We start from the raw sequence: 22,414 nt of genomic DNA, 5'->3' as shown, positions 1-22,414 counted from the left end.
TTCTTAAAGTAACCGCTAAAAGAAATCGCATTGTAATATATTCTTTCTTATTTATACACTTAATTATTCTCCAGTATTTAAATATGATATATCATATGTGATATATTTAGTGAGAATGCCTATTCTATCACACGTCATTATAAAGCGTTTGCGTTGATTTTTGGCTTATTTGACAAGCCGTAGTTAAAAAAAAACTACTTCCGTCTTTAGGGTTGTGTTGTTGTCATGGCGCCGTTTCAAACTGTTGAGAAGCTAAATTTAAAATTTAAGAGATTAACGAGGTCCTGTATTTTAATTATGCTTCAATTAGCCACTCGGTGCGTATAGCTGACTTATAATTCATATACAGAAAGTGGAAGAACTGATTATTAACGACGGCGAAGTGCCTGAATTTAGTTTCTGGATTGGATTAACTTTATGTTAGCAAAATTAGCTCCCATTAGCATAACATTTAGTATTGTTTACTACAGTGACAACTGTTTTTCGCTGTAATGACTGCACAATCCCTGCAAAGTGGTCCCGGGATTTTCTCAGGAAAGCAGAGCGAAGAGAGAGACTGGGTTGCTTTAGGATCAACCAGAAATGTTCACAGCCGCAGCGGTTTAACGGCTGGGATCTCCCACACCAAGGTAAACAGCACTGAAAGTCTGATAATATTCATCTATCTTTATTATATGCAGTTCATCTTTGCATATATACAATTTGAAATGGAAAAGCTAAGACCACATACTAGTGATACATACACAGACCTGGAGCTGGTTGATTGAGATCAGCTGGTCCTAGAGTGCAGCACAATGTCAACAATAAATCTGAATATTACAGTCCTGAAAGTCATAATATTTATCGCTACAAGGAGTAGAGGCAGTGAAGGTAGAGACATTTAAATACCCGGGATCAACCATTCAAAGTAATGAAAAAGAGGTGGAGACGCGAGTGAAGCGTTTGTGATAATACCCTTTCTCTCTTCATTTTTAAGATTTTTGTAAGACTTCAGTTTGAAGCATATCACTATGTTCATATCACAATGTTTGTAAATAGCTTGGTGTCAAAGTAAAGCGCCTCAGTGAAGTTTACCAGAGATTCATGTACTGTTTTTAGTTGGATTCAATTTCAATTCAATTCAGTTTTATTTATAGGCGCCAAATCACAACAACAGTCGCCTCAAGGCGCTTTATATTGTAGACCCTACAATAATACATACAGAGAAAAACCCCAACCATCATATGACCCCCTATAAGCAAGTGCTTTGGTGAAAGTGGGAAGGAAAAATTCCATTTTAACAGGACGAAACCTCAGGCAGAACCAGGCTCAGGGAGGGGCGGCCATCTGCTGCAACCGGTTGGGGTGAGAGAAGGAAGACCGGACAAAAGACATGCTCTGTAAGAGAGACAGAAATTTAAAAACAAGTGTGATTCAATGCAGGGAGGTCTGTTGACACATGGTGAGTGAGAAAGGTGACTGAAAGGAAATGCTTAATGCATCATGGGAATCCTCCAGCAGCCTGCACCTATTGCAGAGGGAGGATTCAGGGTCACGTTATCCAGCCCTACCTATATGCTTTAGCAAAAAAGAAAGTTTTAAGCCTAATCTTAAAAGTAGAGATAGTGTTTGTCTTCCGAATCCAAACTGTAAGCTGGTTCCATAGAAGAGGGGCCTGAAAACCGAAGGCTCTCCCTCCCATTTTTCTTTTAAATACTTTTAAATACTCTGGGAAAAACAACTAAGCCTGCAGTGCGAGAGCGAAGTGCTCTAATGGGGTGATATGGTACTATAAAATTCATTCATTCATTTCATTTTAGCATCAAGCTAAGGCTTCATTCATTAGGATTTACAGGAAGGTTTACAAGATGGTAGTGAGACCTGGAGATGGTCGCACTAGAATTAGAATAGAATAGAATAGCCTTTATTGTCATTGTACAGAGTACAACGAAATTGGAGTGCCACTCCCTTGGTGCAAGTTTCAATAATAAATATAAATGTAAAATATAAAAAGTACAAAAAAACAATTGTAAGTACTCAAACAATAGTATGTACAATATATACAAGATAGCAGCATTAATATAATGACATGAGATGGTCGCACTAGAATTAGGCGCATTTTCTGAATATTTGAATGCCATCTAATACACATATTATACATATAGGCTCAAATATATACATACACCCCCAAGCCTCTGGCATTATTCTGTCTAAATAATTGTTCACTCTTCTTGATAAAATTGGTAGAGTTAATTTAAATTGGTTAGTTTCCTGGCATGAGCCTACACAGTCCGCAAATATTCATCAGGGTTAAGGTCACAGCTTTCAGTTCAGTTCAGTTCATTTTTATTTCAAACATTTCAAACATGTGCCTTCACAATCATTACAAAATATCATTCCATTATTTGTTTGTTTTGTTTGTTTGCTTTGGGAAGACCATTCGAAAAGCTTCACGTTAGCCTGTTTTATCATTTGTAAAATCAGGTTTGATGTGTGTTTGAGATCATGGTCCTGTTCAACATCCAGTTGTATCCAAGTTTCAACAATCTAGCTTTCGCACAAAGAGGATGTTATTATTATTCCATCTGCTCATCTGTTGAAAGAAATCATTAAAAGCCCCAAATTACTACGACATTTATATGATATGGTATACTTTATCGTATGAATCTCTTGGTAATTCTGGTTCCATGTTCCCTAATGATTGTATGTATCCTTCTGACCACAACTATATGCAATGACACCATTTCCTAAATACCTGTTATTGATAAATATATCTGATTGTGTCTAATCATAATGACTGATTATACCAGATAAAACTGACTTCTGTCTTGCACACCACAGCTGCTGTTCAATGACGCCATCCCTGCAAGTACTAGAAACCGTGCCACACATGTCGGCCTGCCTGCCCCCATTGTGATAGAGCGACTGCTGCCTGTATCAGAAGTTAAGGAAAATGTGGATAGCACCAGAAGCTCTTTCAGCTTCACCACACTCTCTGAGGAGAGGCTTCAGGCAGCTGTTAAGCAGGCCAAGCGAGATCTAAGACGAAGGCGCCTTGAATCGCTGACAAAATTATCGGCCAAACCTTCTCAGGAGGCCTCACTCTTTGAAACAAGTGATGTAGAACTCCGTCAGGTAATTTAATTACTTTTTGTCTATAATAACATTCTTGTTTATATAATATGAAATGAATTGTTTGTGCCTGTTTAGCAAATGAAGTTTATTTCCTCTCTTTATAGGAGTTTGCAGCAAGTCCAAGTAAGATGATGTCAAAAGCATCCAGTCCAAAAGAGAAGGTGACTGTAGCTGGAGCCAAACGACACACATCCCAGAAACATCCTATTTCATCCATGCCTCGAATGAGCCGCTCACCCCCAACCAGAGACCCTGGCCTTAGGCAGGTAGAAGGAGACAAAGAGGCACCTTTAAGCCACGAGATCCACAGGCTGCAAAATGAACTGGAACTATATATTCAGAAAGTGGAAGAGCTGGCTAACAGAGGTAGCCCACAAGACACCTATAACTTGAAATGCATGGAGTGTAATCATAATTTTGGAACCCATTGCAATGATCACACTTTTCCTATGATTTCACTACTAATGCATGATGCTGATAAATAATGCACAATGTTTTTTAAACAACAGGGGAGAAAATACAGGAGTCATTAGAACCTGAAGAGGAAAACAAGTTGGCGATACGCAGACAGAAACAGGCAGCTCGCTCAGCTCGTATTATTTATGTTCTGCAGCAACAGGTACTTAAATTTCTATTGAATGCCATTAAATGTTTGTCACTGGATTTCCTTTTGCTCTGCTCCTCTAGACAATGTTCTCTCACATTATTTAACAGGTAAAAGAGATACAAGAGGATATAGAAAAACTACGAAGCCAGAAAATGTGGGATGCTAAAAAGGTGAGAAGAAAGTCACATTTTGGACTTCATGGCTCTCCCCTCTGCCTCAGCCACTCGCGGCAGATGGCCACCCCTCCTGAGCTCGGTTCTGCCGAAGGTTTCTTATTGTTAAGAGGGAGTTTTTCCTTCCCACTGTCACCAAGTGCTTACTCGAGGGAGGGGGCGGCATCTGATTGTTCTATCTTTATAATTTTTTAAAATTTGTTTTATTTATTTGTTATTGTAGGGTCTTTACCTTACATTATGAGGGCCCTGAGGCGACTGTTGTAATTTGGCACTATATAAATAAAATTGAATTAAATGAGTAAAATCAGTCGTGTCTGATTTTTTTTTTTTTTTTTTTTTTATGAAGGAGTTTTGTTTAAAAAAAAAAGTTGACATTTCTGTTCTTAATTTATTTGCATTCTCTTTTACTTTCAGTCCATGGCGATAAACAGGCTTGCAGCTGCACATCGTGGGGCACTGAGGGCTTTACAGGTTTTTATCCATCAACTCTCTGATCTGTCTCACAGCAAAGTGCCTCCTTATTCCAAAGAACTGGGGCAGCTGATTCGCCAGCTCTCTTTGTGCTCAGCTAAAGTTGAAGTGGACCAGGGCTCAGCTGTGCCTGAGACTGCCCTTGACATCCTGCAGAAACTAGAGGTAAGGATCACGATGTAACCGCTGTATTCACAGAGTGATGTGTGTTTTCCTAGTGTAGACTTGGCTCCTGGACAATGCAAAAACAATCAGCGGAAAGAAGCTCAATGTGGCAAACCAGTGCAGTATTGTATTGGTCCCGACTTTAAACCTACTTTCTTATTTTACTTAATAAAGGCAAATATTCATGCATGAATTCCAACTAACTGCAGTGCAGGTTTAGCAGAGCATTACAAGAACAGATTCTGTATCTGCTACTGTTTCTAGGTCACAGATCGAAGTAGTAATACGATTTTAATATGCCTAAATGATATGATTTTTCCAGATGCATCATATATTTTTATTACATGTTATTTTCTTTGTTACATTGTTTATTTGTGATATTACTGTAAACATAGATGACTTGTGCTGCAGGATTAATCAATATTTAGTGGAATTTGTCTAAAAGTAAAACTTATTTTAGGAAAATATATATTTTTTGAATTGAGTGAATAATCTCAGGCTTTGCTGTCACTTCATTTTTAATAGACTTTGGATTCTGCTCTCAGTAAACAAGAGATGCTCATAAAGATGCAGGCTCAAGCATGCCTTCCGCAAAGGAAATCTCCTCATCGCAGCAAGTCTCCTACGACTGCACCCAGGCGTCCCAAACTGCAAGGAATTGCTCGAGGTCCTTGCAAAGCAAAAAATCCCAGAAGAGGCCTCCATGGTGAGCACTGTTTACTAGCTTTGTGTATTTATTAATGCAGACTTCCTGGGTGTTGTTTAATGATTATCATTTCAACTTAAGACCTACTTGTTGATAGAGGCCTGCTGACGAAGGACAAACCATTTGCTCTCCTATGTATATAAAAGCCCTCCAAGGGCTTCTGTGCAGTTCTCTTGGGGCCTCCCACTGTGCGTAAATTGCTGTACCCAGGCTTAAAATTGATCAGGGAGCCAGGAAGTGATAGGAAAACAAGATTTAAAGTGCAGAACTCTGGCATTTGGTCCCCTGCTGTTTAGTATATGAGCAGTTAAGTCCTGCTGGGTATTATTGGGCTGAGAGGCAGTGATGATATAAACACCTAGAGTGAGCCTCATCTGCAATCTAGATCTCCCTAGAAACCTGAACCTAAACCACACATCCACCTGGCTGTCAAGAGTGCAGGCAAATTCTGTAATCGGTGGTGTTGTCTGCTCCCATCAGGGTTCAACTTAATTGAATTGTACTGAAAGGGATAAAGAATCTTGTTTGGTTTTGACTTTTATTTAGTTTGAACTTAAGATCAAAAAAAATAAATTGTTTAACTTTTTATTTTTGTCAGCAGATAAGAGAATGGCCTCCCAGAAACCCAAAACTACTCAACAGCCCCTCAATCGAAGAGAGGTGCTGCGGTCTGGCCTGGAGAGCCTCGTCCAGCAGAGGGAGCTGCAGAGACGATCCCATACCAATACTAACAGCAGAAAAGAGCTGCCCTCTCAGAGAAAAACGGCTGAAACAATAAAGGTGCTGGGCTTGTACTGAACTCAGTATTTCACAAGACACAGAGAACGCTTAATAACATGTTATTAGCAACATGATTTGTTGTTTGATATCATACCCTGTGGGGGAAAAAAAAAAAAAAAAAAAAAAAAAAAAAAATATATATATATATATATATATATATATATATATATATATATATATATATATATATATATATATATATATATATATAAAAAATTTTTTTTTTTTTTTTTTAAACCAATGATCAGACGTAACCAATGTGAGGCTAATGTAAACTAATAATTAAATATTTATTTTCTATTTTTATTATAGCATAATCAGATGCAAGATACAGGCTTCCAGCAGCCTACAGTCTCCTCTCGGCTCAGAGTGAGCCAGCTCCCTCAAAAAGAGCACTCTGTGCCCTGGATACCTACATCTCCTCACTCTCCTCCTCCACAACGGTGAGTCTGTTATCTCTCTGTGCAGTCCTCGGCTCACTCGATGATTAATGTCATTATGTAAGTACTGCTTTAATGTCCGAAACGCTGATCTCCAGGTAACAGTTTACATTTAGTATGAAATAATATGTGTGGACAACCCCCCCCCCAAAAAAAAGACCATTTTACACAATTATCTCTTTATGAATTTCAATCAAATTGTGGATGCAGGTAGACATAATCAGATTATCTGATGGACTAAGAGGTTGTATACATTATAGGATTGTAGATTGTATTCAATGTTACTGGTAAAGTGCAGCACATACCATATGCACCAAATTTTTCATTTTTCATTGATGACAGTTGCTTATAAGGAAAATCCGAAGAAAAAAAAAGTAATTTGGTAAATATAGTATAAGAGATGTAAGTGTCAAAATAAAAATTGCTCTTTCGCTTTCCATTGAGTTGTGTAATATAGCATCTTTCTGTTTACATTTTTTAACCCATTCATCATTCTCTGCTATCAGCAGATCCCCACAAAGGGGAAGACCAGAGCCTCGTTGTCTCTTTTCTCCAGTGAAATCCTCACCAGACCCTCCAAAGCAGAGGCCTGGAGGTAGTTTGGCAACTGAGCCAGGCCTAAGCTCACAAAGGAAGAAAGAAGCTCAGAATGAAGCATTAAGGTGAACCTTACCTCCCAAAGTTTTTTTTTTTTTTTTTAACCTTATTTTAAATACACGGGTTGGCAGTAATCGGGAACAATAGGGAAATAAAATGTGAAAGTTAATCTCTCTTCCATCAGCTCTCCTCTGTCCTAAGCTCGCTCCCTGCAGATGATCACAGTCTTGTGCCCATTGCAGAAGCTATGTGTAAGCTGGTTGGTTTAGTTTAGAAAAAGGCCTAATTACTCTTGCTTTCATGATAACAGTCTGAGATGTTACATATAAAATCAAAGCTTTGAACCATAAATTACACATCCTTCATGGCTGTTCTTACAGTGATAGTGGAAAAAAGGCAAAAACTTGGCTCCCGTATGAGCAGGACCTGTGACCATAATATTAGATATAAATGTGTTTTGATAAGTCTGTTTTCCTGTTACTGTGGTGCGTTGCAGGCCAGAGGCAGCTGTTGCTAGTGAGGGACCGTCAACTTTTCCTGCAATATTTTCCAACACTGGCTCAGGCTTTCTTCTCTCTAGGGATGCAAATGCACTAGTGATCTGCATGTGCATCTGCACTTTTTGACTCTCTGAAAGGACCTCTGATTGGCCAGAATCTAATATAATTGGCTAGGTTTTCTTAAAACCTGATAATGGAGCCCAACTAATATGCAGAAGTTTAGTTAGGAATTTTTGCCTGATGGCGAAAAATCTGCCTGTCCCAGCTTTTATCGCTTCTACTTATTATAAATATCTTTTTTCAGATTACCTTGTAATCTGTGTCATTTCTGCTTCTCACATTAGATTATCTGTCATAGCAAAATGCCACATGGGTGGAATCTAGGAAAAAGGAACATTAATGAGAACATTCAGAGAGCCATTTCTAACCTTTATGTCAGACCCCACTTGCTGAGAGCCAGAGGCAATACTCTGATTCTAATTCAAAGTTAATTCTTTCCAATAAATTAATCTAGGTGCCAGCTAGATTGAGGCCATTTCTCTTTTTGAGTGATTAATAGTTTGCCTGTTTTATAAGCACCTCATTGATTGAGTGTTCCACATATGTCTCCGTTTAATCAAATCTTAATTACTGCAGTTGTGCTTTCTTATTAATCAGTGGCTATCAGCGTGATTAAAGATGAGGATTATAAATTATTTATGTGCAAAGCTTCTTTGAGCTTACATTTTGCTTCATTTGATGATTGCCTGGGTGATGCAGGAAAGCTTGGCTAGATAAGATGACTGCGCAGAGACTGCAAGAGCTGAACCAGCTGAGTAAAGAAGAGGCTGAACGCATTCAGAGATTAAGGTACAGTACTAATAAAATTATTGTTTTAGCAGATTTGGATCCAAGGTAATGAAGGCTTAAAGTCATGGTGAATATTAATATAGCCAAAAAACTTTTTTATTTCATGTGCCCCCTAATTGCAACCTCTGCAGACACTATGGGATAATAACAAACTCCCTCTGACCGAAATAAAAGGGATTAATTAATGACATAAAAAAGTAAGTACAGTGTGTGTGTGTATATATATAGCGATATATGCACTTGCCCTTTAACCTTTGTAAATACTTGGCATTTATGCTGTTTAAGAAGAAAAACATTTCCCACTCGGTTCATTGTGCTCACAATCAAAGGAGCATTTACTCTGGGAATTACAACATGGGCAACATTATCTACTGACAACAGAACAAAACAATGAGTGGAAAATAATGCAGACTGTGATTGCAGCGCATCCATTCAGCACCAAGGAGAGCATATGTTCCTATAGACCGCTGTGTATTTGTTAATTAGTCACTGGAGAGCCCAACTTTAAAAGGCTGGCAACAAAACGCAATGTGCACAGAGCAAAGTCAACACTTAATTACACTACTGTGAATGTGTGGGTTAACGCTACTGTGTTCTCTGTCACAAAGACGTGTAGGCCTGCTCTTTATTTACTCACCTTGTCAAGAGGGGAATACCACTGCAGGAAACATGTAATGTTAATTAAGAACACATGCAGCCTCTATAGTTTTATGGGTTACGTAACATTAACAAATTTGCACATAGTGTGTTACATGGAAAATTGAATGAAAATTCACCATTATTACAGATCTGTTTTGCCTGTGTGTTATACCCATGGCAGGTTCTTTTTGTTTGTTTGTTTGTTTGTTTCTGTTTTTAAAGCTAAAGAAAGCTGCAGAAAAGTGTTAAAGTGTTTAAATTAGATGTATAACGAGTCACTATATCTGATTTTTTTTTTCCTCCTGCCACTGTGACAAGTAAAAGCACTAAACTGCTTCACTTGTTTACAGGTGATAAGTTGGACACAATAGACATCAATACAATCAACAGGCTGCATTTTGAATAAAATGCTTATGTCACACTTAGTGAGTCTTTTATGCTTCCAGCTGCTCTCAGCTGGTGAAACTCTTAACTGGCATGTCAGCCTTTATGGCTTTTTTTTAAATTGGTTTCAACAGTGAACGTAACCATTCAATATAATGCCAGCAAAGAGTTTGACAGTTTTGACCTTATATGCCTATTATAATTACAGATTAATGTGAATAATTTAAAAAACACTGAGCCTGATGACTATTTCTATTGTGTGTGAATACATTTAGCCATCAATGATAATGATTGATAGTGATGATTAATTAATTCTCTCATGCATTTCCAGTAATGAGAATGTTTTATTCGACTCAAACGGATAGTTATTTTAAAAGCTTGGCAGAAAGTTTTTTGTTTCTTAATCAGAGAAATTCAATCTTTTAATTAATTCTGAACCCAAGGTGGGCTAAAATTCCAAATATATTTTTAACTATACTTTATGTAAATACTTTTTTTTTTTTTTTTTTTTTTTAATTTTGTGTCTTTAAGTTAAAGCAGCTCAGCTTCAGAACTTCTGTGACAGCTTGCAGTGTGGGTGTGTTTTGGTTCACAGGTCTGAAGTTGTCTCGCCAACTCAGTGGGCTGAGAGAGCTGAGCAGAAGGCCAGAGAGAGAATTCAGCCCCTTCTGGATGAAGCCCAGGTAGGAGGACTTATCTGCTGTCCAGCTAGTGCCAGAATTTCTTCCTTTTATAAACCTCCTAAAGACAAGGGTGACAGTTGTTGCATGTGAATGATTAAATAAATCTAAGTTTGTGTGTATGCGTGTGTTTGGCTTCAGATTTGCCTCGTAAAATAAACTGAGATTTTTATTGTGCCTTCAGCAAATTGGTGAGTCCAGGAACAACAGAATGAACTCTCCACTGAGGAGTCGAGTGCCTGAACAGGCCGCAGAGAGGGTGAGCTTCACTACAGGAGATTTGACATTTAAGTTTATCATGGCAATGATTTAAAAACTGTGCAGCTAAACTCACAACACTTGTATTTATTTTTTTTTGTAATTATAATTTCCCTGCTCCACACTAAGTGTGGAGCAGGGAAATTATTTTACTGCTATTGTTAAATAATTGTCATCATTACCATTGCATTAATAATATAATCTGGAGTTTATATTGCGTTTAGAGGTTTAAACAGTGTGTCTTTCAGAAAGGCTAAAAGTAACAGGACAGGAAACAGGCTTGGAGAGTTTTGCAGAAGTGAAAGTTATTTTGAGCAGCAGGCTAAGACGAGGCTTTAACAATGTAACAGATAGCTTTAAGAAGGCCTTAAGATGTTATGCATACAGTTATTATGTTGACCTTGTATTTCAGGTGCAGTTATGACTATTTTATACACAATGCATATCTGTGCTTATTAAAGAGTTGGAGCTCGGTCAATTAATTGGGGGTTGGAAGCTTTGTTCGGCGCGATGTCCGGACAATCTATTGTGCAAGTGACTTGGAGCCATAGAAGGAATTGCAGTACATGCTTACAAAACACTTATATCAGGTCATTTTATATTAAGGTTTTAGTAGAGGTTCTTGGTTAAAACATTTATTTAGTAGAAGACATACATATAGTCTCAGTGAGCCTCTGGTCTGGTGAAAGGTCAGAAGTGCAACAGGTGAATTGAGAAAGAGCATTTGAGGACGAGACACAGACAGTTAGTAGGTGAAGAGGTGACACAGAGAGCATGTGAGGTCAACATACACACACACACATGAGTTAGATTTATTTAGAGGAGAGATTAGTCATGTCTCGGTAAGAAAGAGGAACAATTCACTTTAAGACAAGAACGGAAAGTACCAGCCATGAAAATAGAAGATGATCTTCTGGGTTAAAAGTCATTGTGGTGTTGATCTGATCTATGTATAAAATGTATCTGTGACGCATGAAGGGGCGTCAGTAAATCAAACCCTGATGCTATAAAATATCTGTTCATGCTTTGATTAAGTCGAAGCTCAATTGCTGTCTGCGTACAGAGTTGTCTTCCCACACGTGTGTAGTCATTAAAATCATTGTTTGACCAAGAGCTTCTGGACCATGGGTGGTTTGTACTCTCCCTCCTCAATTTTGAACCTTAACACCATTTACAGGCAGAAGAAAGTGCTGAGCAGCTGAGTGAAGAGCTGCTGGACGATTTGTTAGAGGACACCGCCCGGGTGGCGTGGACAGTTAGGACAGACCGACAGCTGCAGGGCATGGCCCAGGACATGCTGCAGGCCCCAACCCTGGAGAGTATGCTGCTTCGTATGGAGGAGATACAGGTGAGAGGGACCCACCAGTGAAAGGTCACTATGGAATTTGAAAGGTCACTGGTTACTGGTTTAGTGTTTATAATGAGCTGTTATGACAGCTGTGGTCTGCGTCTGAATACTGATGCATTTTCCAGACTTGATTACACCGTTCAATTTGTTTGACAAGGCTCTTTGTCAGTAGGATGCTGTGTTTATAGAATCTGGTTCTCTGTGTCTCTGACAGCGGGATCAGGAAGAAGTGAGGAGACGGTTTGCTTCTATCACCTATTCAGACCCTCTTTACTTGAAACAACCAGGACCAGCAGGTAAAAAAAAAAAAAAAAAAAAAAAAAAGCCAAAAACAGACGATTTCTGCACTTAAACAAAAAATGTTATCTGCAAGTGCAAAACCTAGAAAGTTATTTCACAGACCTTTCCTGTAGGTGGAGACAGTGCTACAACTGAAAAGGCCAGATGTATGTTGTTGTCCTTTTGTCTTTCTATCTGTCTGCTCCTTGCTCCACCCATCCCTCTTAACATTTCTCCCTTCTTTTGCTTTCTCTCTCTTCTTCTCAGGATCCCAGTCCCATGCCCCCAGCTCCAGGCCAGCCTCTCCTCAGCCAATTAGGCTCACAAATCCAGTGCTGAAGCAGACCTCTGCAGCGGATATTGTCCTTGAGAAACCTGTCATGACTGGGTGGGTTTCTCTGTCTTTTCCCCTTTACTGCACAAGTCATTTCTATGTCTCATCTTTAGCTGATGGCTTCCATTCATTGCTGTTTAATTCGTCTTGAAAAGTCAGCAGGGAAATTTTGGAGTGTTCTCAGAATATTAACTGGAGCCCAGTATTAAGGTTTGACCTATTTAACTCCCTTTCCAATCATTTGAGCTGAAATTATAGGTCTTAGCCTCAATTATTGGTCATCATAGCTCAGCTCAATGCTCCTGATTGCACAAAATTATGATATACTCCCTTTTTTTAACAAATGCAAATATGTAAATGGTGGATTTTAATTACTTGGAAAGTATCAGGTGACTTTTAATGAAATCTTATGAGACAAATTACATATCAAATTACCTTTAATGACTTGCTTTAGTTGCTGATGCTGTAATGAAGAGAAACAAACGGCATCTTCCACAGGAAGTAATTCAGTGCTGGTTTAATTGCACCTCTAGACTCAATGACAAGGAAGTGGTTAATGTTCTTTTTTTCCCAGCTATACACATTTAGTCTTTTTCCACATGACGTGTGTGCCCTGTAATCACTGTTCCACTGGGAGTCCTTACTCATCCTGCAAAACTCACTTGGTGGCTACTGTACCCAGGGCAGACTCTATTCCTGACTCTGGCAGCAGACTCCACAGGGAGACCCTCCACTGCCCAGGGCTTTAGCTGCAGCTGCTATACTGCTTAAATTAACGAGGAACTTGGAAGGAAAGAGAAAAGAGACTGGAAGGGACTAGAAGTTGTTGACACAGACAAGCCAGCAGGATACTTTTAACAAATTCAAGCTGCAAACATTAGCAAATTAAAGTCTGTCAGTCTTCATCTGCCTCGGGTTCACTTCACTTGATGGAAACTTTGCCTTAAGAGCCACTTTGCTTAACTGTTCTTAATGCATCTATCAAGCAATAACTCTGTTCTCTGGCAAACATAACACAGGTGCTTTTTTAAGAGGTGTCTTTTTTTTAATTAGCTGTTCATTGTAGAGGCATCAAGCCTTCCAGCTTCTTAACGGGGACAGTCATTTGATAACTGCTAGCTCATTTGTTCTGAAACACCTTGAATCACTGTAGCTCAGAACAGACCCGTCTGCAGCACTTTCATCCTCAGTCTGAATTACAGCTCCTCTAACAAGTGCTGGCAGCCCACTGGACCTTTATGTGTTTTGTTTTGGTTGACACATTAAATCACAGTGGATGTGATTGGTGTTTGTTTTTTTGTTTTTGATTTTTTTTTTTGACATGGATCAATAGAAAAACACTTTGATTTGAAAGCAAGTACTAATCTTAGTAAACAAGTTGACTAGAATGCTTATGAATAAAAGAACACACAAGGTGATTGTGTGTATTGAGCCCCTTGAGTTATTATCACAAGATAAATAGTAATTCGGTTGTGCTGTGTATTCAGAAAAAGGGACGATTGTACCATAACAAAACAGTTGGTGATAATTGAATTAAATTTAAATTCACATAGATATCAGTGAATAATTAATCGGCTCAGTATTTCAGCTTTTTGCAAGGCATGTTTTATCTGTATTTACTTGTTTTTTTTTGTTTGAAAGCATTTGAAATTTCTTGGTCATGCTTAGAGAAAAATGCAGCTGGTTTCTGTTGGTACACAGATCGATTTAGTCTCTTAGTGAAATCAGTGAGGTTGACAGAGAAATTCAGCAGCACAGAGGGTGGATAGCTTCGCTGTCTGCTGAGTCACACATGCCATCACAGAATCCTTTTTCTTTCTTTCTTTTTCTTTTTTTTTAACCATAAGATGCTCGTCAACTTATCTAGTCCAATAAAGGCAGTAAGACGAGACTGATGGTGGTCGTGCCATTAGCTCTTGTATGCGTAGTATTTTTAGGCTCTGAGGTTGCTTGTAATGTAGTAATTGTACTCATTTGCATATGAAAAAAGGATTCTATATATTGTCCCCATTCTCTATTCTCTAAATGAAGCATGACCCAGCCTGTTCAGCACTTACTCCATGACTACTGCACTATCTAACTTGCGAAAGAATAAACCTCCCTGCTAGACACTGACAGATTGTTTGTTTGGTTTCTTTCTAAAGTGCAAGAAGGAACTTGTTGTCCACCTACAGTGTCTCTTTTTTCACAGTGCTTTGTCCCCCTTAGAAGTAATAAAGTTGGAAGTAGGGAGTCGTTTGGAGTGAGATGGGGAGAGAAATTGTGTTTATTAGGCACATTGTTTTACAGAGCTGTCTTTGGGGGACACAGAGTTGCTTCGTAAAATGAACTGAGCTGTAAGGGAGATGCTTTGGCTACCTGTGCTGAAGGATAAAGAGGCCCAGGTGTCACATAGTGCAACACATACCAGCGCAGATGAAGGGATGAAAAGCTAATGCGGAAGCAAACCACCAAGGATGCTCTGTAAGTTAAAAAGCCTCGCCTTATGTTGTTGCAGTCTATACGCTAAATTTAACTGTTGTTGCTTTATAACTTTAGGTTATGTCAGATTGTGTGCGCAGCAGCCCTTTGTATAATAATCACAACTACAACTGCCAAATAGTTCACCTCTCTCACCAAAATGATCAGGTCTTGAGAAATAATGGTAATTCTAAAACTGATGCCAGAGAGCAGCAGGTCATCCCACTGGTTGCTCTCTAAGGAGCATCATTTTCCAGACATTTAGGAAAGTTATTTTGAGCAGCCCTCGGATTGAAACCTGTGGTTAAAAATGTGGTTTGTTTTTCGTGCTGATGTGGGATTGTGTTAATCCTCTGTCAGTGTTGACTGTCCTGGTGTTCAGTGTAGCAGAATGGTGAGGTTTAATTTGGGAACGGGAAAATGAGCAAAGAGCTCATCATGTGTGTTGTCTCAGCCCTGAGTTGTTGTTTACAGCCCACATTTTTCAGTCCTGAGAGACACATCAGGCGACATGCTCGTCATTTTGTGCCTCACACACATATTTATACACACCATGGGGGAAAAAAACATGCCACGGAAATAAAGCTGCATAATTTTCTCAGTGTGACTATCAATGGAGGCTTCTTAGGTGCTACTGTTTTATAGCTAAGAGGGACATTGTCACATGGTATCGGTTATCGGTTTCCTGATTTTTGTATTAAGTAAGCTGGTTTTCTGTAAGCACTGAGCCAAGGAAGGTGAGAATTGATCGGGAGTTTTCAAAAGAATACTAACTGAAAGAATAAAATAGTTTTATATTTAGTGAGTGCTGCTACTCTGTTCTTTTCTTTTAATCTATGCTGACTATAGTCGGGGTTACTTAGTAATGACAGGAGAGCCCAGAGGTTTTTAACACTTCCACTGACTCTAACCAGGCGTAACGCTGCCTTTGTCACGCTAAATACTCTTTCCTAAACAGCACGCGCTTCTTACCTTGGGTGTCTTTGTTCAGGTGCCTGTGCGAGCGCTGTCAAACAACCACGGAGACAATCTTTTAACACATCAGCAGAGCAGCAGATAAGATTTATGTATCCATGGTGAGGAGCCCAAACCTCAGTCTCCCCCATCCCCCCTACAGCTCCATCAGCTATTCAAGCAAATCAATAAAAAGATAAGAAGCTCACTCAGAAAAATTAAAAACCGTGCATTTATTTTATTTATTTATTTCACACTGCTCTCTCCCACCTTTTTCCTCTGTGGCTACAGTTGTCCCCTCCTGTATGTCGTCACTTTGTAACCTGGTGGATTTTTAGTTGTGATGTCTTCTAAGTTCTGCACCCACATTTAAATCAGTCCAGTGCAATATTATAAAAGAGGATTTTCTTTTTGGAATATTGAGGGTTTCTGTTGTTTTGTTTTTTTTCCCCCCCCAGTATCCTCCACCTGTTTCTTTCCACACTGATCTTCCCCGCTGTCACTGAGGCTTCATTGAGCCTCGCTTGAATCACCCCCTTACTATCTCTCAGCCACTTGTGGTTTTATCTGACTCAGCTTCAGCCCAGCTTGCATCCCTTTTGATATATCACATATGGCACCGTCCTGTGCCAGGTCCCATCTTTGCCAGGCTCTGCGTGGCTTTAGCTTTTGTTGAGAAATGAGAAGACAAACCTGAGGTGATCGCGCTAATGGCTAATGCTGCTTGCTTGTTTGGGTTTGTGTAAATCCGGTGTGCAGGCCAAGTTGCAGGTGCTACAACGTGATGGATAGAGGATGTTTTGTTAGTGTTTCAGCATTTTGGTACTTGTATGCACTAGCCAAACAGAAAGGTACACAGAGTTGTGAAAGCACAGATTAATGAAATGAAGGTTCATCATGGATGTCTCATTCAGTTTCGAGTGAATTTCATACGGCACAATAGAGTAACAAACTATTACTAAGAATTTGTCGTGATATTTAATTTGCAAATCTTTTTCTCAGCACTCATATCACCTTTTCACAGATTGTTATGCAAGACCAATCTTGCTTTGCAGATGGTCTTTTGTGCCAAAGTATCTGAATGGTTTTCATTCACAGAAAACACAGGCTAGTCTATTTTCTTTTCAGAAGCGTGGGAGCCATTGCGACTTTAAAAATAAGCGAGTTTGCAGGGTACAGAATTGTTGTTTTTCCTGTCAAACAGTAAATCGACCCATTTCAGACTGGAAGCATGGTTCGCTGTGCTGGCACTTTGATATTTATGGCCACCCCATGGGTTGCAGCCCGAATAGTCAACACTGAAACAAGTTTAGCTGAGGCCCAGGGAGCACAATAGAGAGGCACTTTGCTTTGGAGCTGCTGCAACACTAAATATAGCACAGTGAGCGCCATTGCAAGAGCCAGGCTGATTTGTCAAAGCAGAGAGGATTATAAAGCCAGACCACGGCGATGCCCAGCTGAGCCCCTGCTCATTCTGAGCAAGGGGCAAGCAAGAGAGCTGCTTGCACTCTGACACCTCTCCTAAATTCATCATCTACACCCTCAGTTTGTGTTCTACTGCAGTTACCTTTTCTCCACATAAACATCTCTTAGAGGTCATCTTCTCATCGTGTTGCTTTCTCAATGGGATTCTCACTCTTTCTATAATATTATGAGCTTTTTACCTGCCCTAAAGTGCCTTTAAAATGATATAAAACTGAATTGAACTGAAAATACAATTTTGAGATATTGAAAAAATATGTTTCTTGGTCTCACCTTCTGAGCATCGTCTTGTTTTTCCACATTCGCAGCTTCCTGTGTGAGAACAGCCTGACAGAGGAGGCATCCCAAGATGAGCAGCATCCTGCAAACAACACCATGTTCCCTGGCCCTCTGGAGGGAAGCAAGGCGCCTGTTATCTCAGTGCCAGGCAGCATGCTGAGAGGCATTCGGCAGTACCGGGAAGACTATGAGGCTTACCTGCGCGCTGTGGCTCATGAGGCTGTGGGCAGCTTCGACCCCTGGGCCGTTGCAGACGGGTAGAAAACTGATTGTTTTAATAATGACTTAAGCTAATGAGACATGTGCATAAACAGGATCAGGGAATTTTGTTTGCACTGGCTGATTGCCACCAGTGTTTGAAGTATGCATTGCAGTTATGATCGGTCTCAGTCATCGTGATAGTCTAAAGTGCTTGAGTTTAAGACAACTGCAGTTGTATTTTTAGATTTTTAAAGATGTTTCACCTTTCATCCAAGAGGCTTTTTCAGTTATAAAAGCTGATAGGGAGTCTCAGGAATTTACCTCTTAGTGGGGTTGTCCCACTGAAGGTGAGAGTCACTGACCCACCTTGTCATTATGTGAGTGATTAGAGTCACGTGAGCCAAAGTGTCAATTCGCTGCTCCATCCTAACATCACATGAGTCATTATGGTCACATGGGTCAAGGTGTGAGTGGGGCTTGTATGGTCTGGGGAGGGATCTCAATACAGTGCTATAGATAAAGATTTTTATAAGCTCCCTCAACCGCTCGAGCCTTCTTGTTTTGTGTTTAGCTTAAGCTTAAAGGTAAATATGTAACATGGCAGTATAGGAGAAAAACAGCTTGAAACATTTACATTTAACACCTGTGACATTACATGTGTGCATAGATCTCCACTAGTGCTACCTTTGCTTTGTATATTGGATGGCACAGTGCAGTGGTTAGCCTTGTTTTTTCACAGCAAGAGAGTCCAGAGTTCAAATTCACTGACCATCTGGGTCCTTTCTGTGTGGGTATTCCCTGTGCCTGCTTGGGTTATTTCTAGATACTCCGTTTGCTGCCCAAAGACATGCATGTTAGGTTAATTAGTGATTGATTAATTGGTTGTAAAATACTGCATGCTCACATCTACAGCTATGTTTGTGTTTCTCTCTGTGTTAGCCCTGCAGTAGACTAGCAAACTGTCTAGGGTGTACCCCAGCATTTGTACTGTGACAGCCGGGATAGCCTCCAGCCCTCCCGCGACCCTGAATTGGACATGCTGTTAAGAAAATAGATAGCTGGACATTATGTCTTGTGTTGCACTCATCTCCTTCTGTGTTAGCATGCTAATCTGCTATTGCTGGCCCTTCTGCTATGTCACTTTGTAAGATAAGATAAGATAAGATAACTCTTTATTGTCATTGCACAGTCATACATAGTACAGTAGTACAATGAAATTGGAAAAACTGTCCTACGTCGGCACTACATATAACACAACACGACACGATATGACACATCACAACGTAACAAACAACACAGTATATTAACTTAGTATAAAAAAGAAGAATAAGTGTATGTGTATTGCACACTGTTATTATTGCACATTAATTATTATTGCACCTTGTTATAAATATAAATATTATTGTTATCGTTTTAAACATTGTTACCTCCCCCTAAAAAGTCCAGGGAGGTATCCAGTCAGGTCAGCTATTTACATTGATCAGGGCTATTGCCCTGTTGTAAAAGCTGTCCCTGAGTCTATTTGTTCGGGACCTCAGCAGCCTGAACCTCCTGCCAGACGGCAGCAGCTTAAACACCCGGTGTCCTGGGTGTGTGCAGTCCCGTAGGATGCTGCGTGCCCTCTTGAGACAGCGAGTGCTGTACAGGTCCTTCAGGGAGGGAAGAGGATGTCCAATGATTTTTTGGGCCATGTTGATGACCCTCTGGAGTGCCTTTCTGTGTACCATAGGATGTGAGAGTAAGTCAGTCTGTGCTCGGTCCAACATGAGAGACAAAGTAGCAGTGCTGCCCAGTTAGATTTTTCTTTGCCATGGCCTAACATTCTGACCTCTTTACAGTCATTTCCAACACAATCAGTGAATTGAAATTGTGAACGCAGCGATGGCTGATTCATTTGCTATAAGACTGATGGAGAGCAGGAGATCCTGTTGTGCGTGCTTTACTGTGTTTCTGCTTCCTTTGACACAAATTATGAAGTTACCTTCCTTGGCCACCACACAGGCAACAACAAGGATTGCATTATGGATGTTGGTTGATTTCTGTCCTGCACCAGTGTCCGATGATGACAGACATAAACACTGGTTGTGAAGTTACAGCTTCCTCTCTCAGAATAAGTTATCCTTCTAAATGCACATTAAGTGTTCATGTATATCTTTATTAAGGGGCATTAGCTCTCAGCAGGACCTTTTTCAGTGTTCAGTTTCATCTAGAACGCCCTCAAACAATGACATTTTCCACCTAATATAACTATTTGCTATGAATGAGTCTCTTCAACGCTGCAGCAGTTTCAGAGTGAAATATGAGTTTTTTTAAGTTGTCCTACACATTAATGATATGACATGCTTAGTGTTTGTAACTAGAACCACGCTGAAGCAGATCTGTCCTTTCTGTTATTTATTTTGTCCCTGGATGCGATTGACGGACACTGTGCACAGCAGGAGGCGCTCACTCAGAGAGGATCATGCAGAGTTTATGGTTTGCATAGTGCGCCTCTGTTGTTCGCCGCCGGTCTTCTCTCCCACTCACAAACTTAGATACTTGACAGGCCGCTGCTGGTGCAACGCTGGCTTCGTGCCATCATTGTGAACATATTGAACTTATGCGTTTAATATATGAGTTCTAAACTTCTGAAAGCTGTTTGGGATACCAAACAGCTCGATAAACTGTCTTTCTTAAGTTTAGATCTGAAAAACTGTCCAGTCCCACCCATGGCATCTGGCTGACTGTGTCACTGGCTCATTATCAGTTTCACATCAAAAAGCCAAAGTTTTTAAGACATGAATCTGTACTTAGAAAAAACAACAACAAGATATTGCGTGAGAAACCATCCAATTATCTCAGTGTTTTTGGAGACGGAGAAGGCATACGTATAGACTAGTATGACCCCTGCTGCTCTGACACAGCGCAGAAAGCTTTCTGTGTGATGAGATGGTAATGAGCAGCCCTGTGCTGCTGTGGAGCCTTACCACCTGGAGGATCTCATTCATTCTGTCTGCTAACAGACTGATTGCAAGATAGAAAGACGTCAGCACTGCCAAAACAGCTATTTGAATTTCTTTATGCATGTAAATAAAACTTAGTGGTAGGGTCCTAGGATCCTAGTTCACTTTGTATAAATCTGCTTTTTTATTTTGATTTTCATACATTAGCATAAACGGTACACTGTGCAGTCACTGGTGTGTTAAATATAAAGATAACTTGGAGTAATTCAGAAGGGCAAGCACGGTTCCTTGTATATTGATGTTAATGATATTTTATAATGCCTGTTCCCAAACCACAGCGGCACATTCTTCTCTGGATTTCTCTCGCTATATGGTGCTGTGAGCAAAGTGTTCTTGTCATGACCCTTTAGAGGAACAGGGAGTTCAAAAACGCACAATTACTCTGATAGTTTTGTTGCACTGACGTTTCAGTGGATATGTGAAAGTGTTTCCCATTTTCCCTCATCCTCTATGTCCCTGCCTCAGTCTCTGCCTGTGTGTGTGCGTGTGTGTGTGTGTGTGTGTGTGTGTGTGTGTGCTGACCCAGATAATGATCAAACACTGAAATTTAGCTTGGTGCTGCACACAGTTCACGAGGCTTCAGAGTTATTTTGCTCTGTTTTATGTTTTTAAACTAAGTTTTGCATGTGCACCTCTTAAAAAAACAGATACCACATTTGTTCAGAGAAATCAGCTTTAATTTGACCTTCTGCATTTTTGAAGATAATGACGCAAGACTGATGATTTACATTTACTTTGAAATTATAACCACTGCGCACAAAGGACATGTTTCAAGTGATTTGCATTTGCCATTGTTTTCAGGCCCACTGACCTTTTTATTTTGCATGTCTTTCAAAATTTCTAGCCTAAAATCTTGTGAGAAGACCGAAAATAGCAGGAGCAGCAGCAACATAAATACCATTGTCATATGTGATTTGTTTTGATGCCACAAATGAATTCTACCAAATTGAAGCGTATACATTTTCAAATTTTAGAAGACTTTTTTTTTTTTTTTATACAGGTTATATATGATTTAAGGAAAATAACCATGTTTTCTAACATCTGCACCTCTTATCCTCTCACAGCTTGGCTGACGAGTTGCTGTCGGAGGCTCTGGCTGACGTGGCAGCAGAGTTTCAGGATGTCGTGGAGGAGTATGCTGAGGCCGTCTTCACCTCTGAGTTCCTGCAGCCGCTCCGGTCACCACCCGCTTCAGCTGCAGCGTTTTCCGGACAATAGGATGCTGCAGCATGATGGATGCAGCATTATCTTTAAAACCTTTGATATTATGTTTGCTGTGGATGGAAATTTTTACCTTGTCAAACCCTGGACTACTATTATTTATTATTTTTATATAGAGTATTGTATGTTTTACAATCAGATATTTTATTTTTGAAAGTTTTTATTTATTTGATCTTAGACAAAGGTCTAAAAACACGTTCATAGGTAACTTCTGCAATGACACAATATGATTTTATTTTACTGGGATCACAGATTTTATTATAAAGCTCGGCAGAAGAGATTGTTGAGTTACACAGGGAGCATTAGTCACATTACTTCTTTTGGTCCATCTGTATCTGTGTTTGCATACCTCTGGGAAAGTTAGTTTAGTGTAGATAAGCTTAGAGAGACCATTAGAACATTACAGAGGATTATAAGATTACAGCCGTCCCCTTGCACTTGGTCTAAATCTCCCTGAGGATTACTCACACTTATTATTTTCACATTGG

At 39.7% G+C, this 22,414-nt stretch overlaps 1 protein-coding gene across 4 annotated transcripts; it reads left to right on the top strand.

Moving 5' to 3' along the window:
* The first annotated feature begins 69 nt into the window (after window positions 1-69).
* On the top strand, window positions 70-22,013 carry kiaa0753 (KIAA0753 ortholog). 4 transcript variants are annotated; one of them, XM_086261923.1, is made up of 18 exons: window positions 76-629; window positions 2,821-3,114; window positions 3,219-3,480; window positions 3,624-3,733; window positions 3,829-3,891; window positions 4,312-4,533; window positions 5,059-5,239; window positions 5,838-6,019; window positions 6,332-6,462; window positions 6,966-7,121; window positions 8,316-8,405; window positions 10,024-10,111; window positions 10,293-10,367; window positions 11,544-11,714; window positions 11,929-12,010; window positions 12,261-12,381; window positions 17,532-17,759; window positions 21,770-22,013. In XM_086261923.1, the coding sequence occupies exons 1-18, from the start codon at window positions 492-494 to the stop codon at window positions 21,921-21,923; spliced, it is 2,748 nt and encodes a 915-aa protein (XP_086118049.1). In that variant the 5' UTR covers window positions 76-491; the 3' UTR covers window positions 21,924-22,013. The 4 variants fall into 4 exon arrangements, with proteins under 4 accessions (XP_086118053.1, XP_086118049.1, XP_086118051.1 ...); XM_086261925.1 differs by having other exon boundaries at window positions 79-629; window positions 5,841-6,019; XM_086261924.1 differs by having other exon boundaries at window positions 80-629; window positions 6,969-7,121.
* The last annotated feature ends 401 nt before the right edge of the window (window positions 22,014-22,414 follow it).

The sequence above is a fragment of the Aulonocara sp. 'chitande type north' Nkhata Bay genome, linkage group LG14 (assembly GCF_057382095.1).
Source record: "Aulonocara sp. 'chitande type north' Nkhata Bay isolate Kocher_YH1m ecotype deep benthic linkage group LG14, A_spYH_male_GT1.1, whole genome shotgun sequence".
Taxonomy (NCBI): domain Eukaryota; kingdom Metazoa; phylum Chordata; class Actinopteri; order Cichliformes; family Cichlidae; genus Aulonocara; species Aulonocara sp. 'chitande type north' Nkhata Bay.
This window is presented reverse-complemented; position numbering and strand designations above follow the sequence as displayed.

Bases quoted from the DNA above. Each gene is read 5' to 3' on its own strand.
- kiaa0753 (XM_086261923.1), top strand. From the start codon at position 492: ATGACTGCACAATCCCTGCAAAGTGGTCCCGGGATTTTCTCAGGAAAG. The intron at 3,734-3,828 runs GTACTTAAATTT...ATTATTTAACAG, and splicing joins TTTATGTTCTGCAGCAACAG to GTAAAAGAGATACAAGAGGA. The intron at 12,011-12,260 runs GTAAAAAAAAAA...TCTTCTTCTCAG, and splicing joins GAAACAACCAGGACCAGCAG to GATCCCAGTCCCATGCCCCC.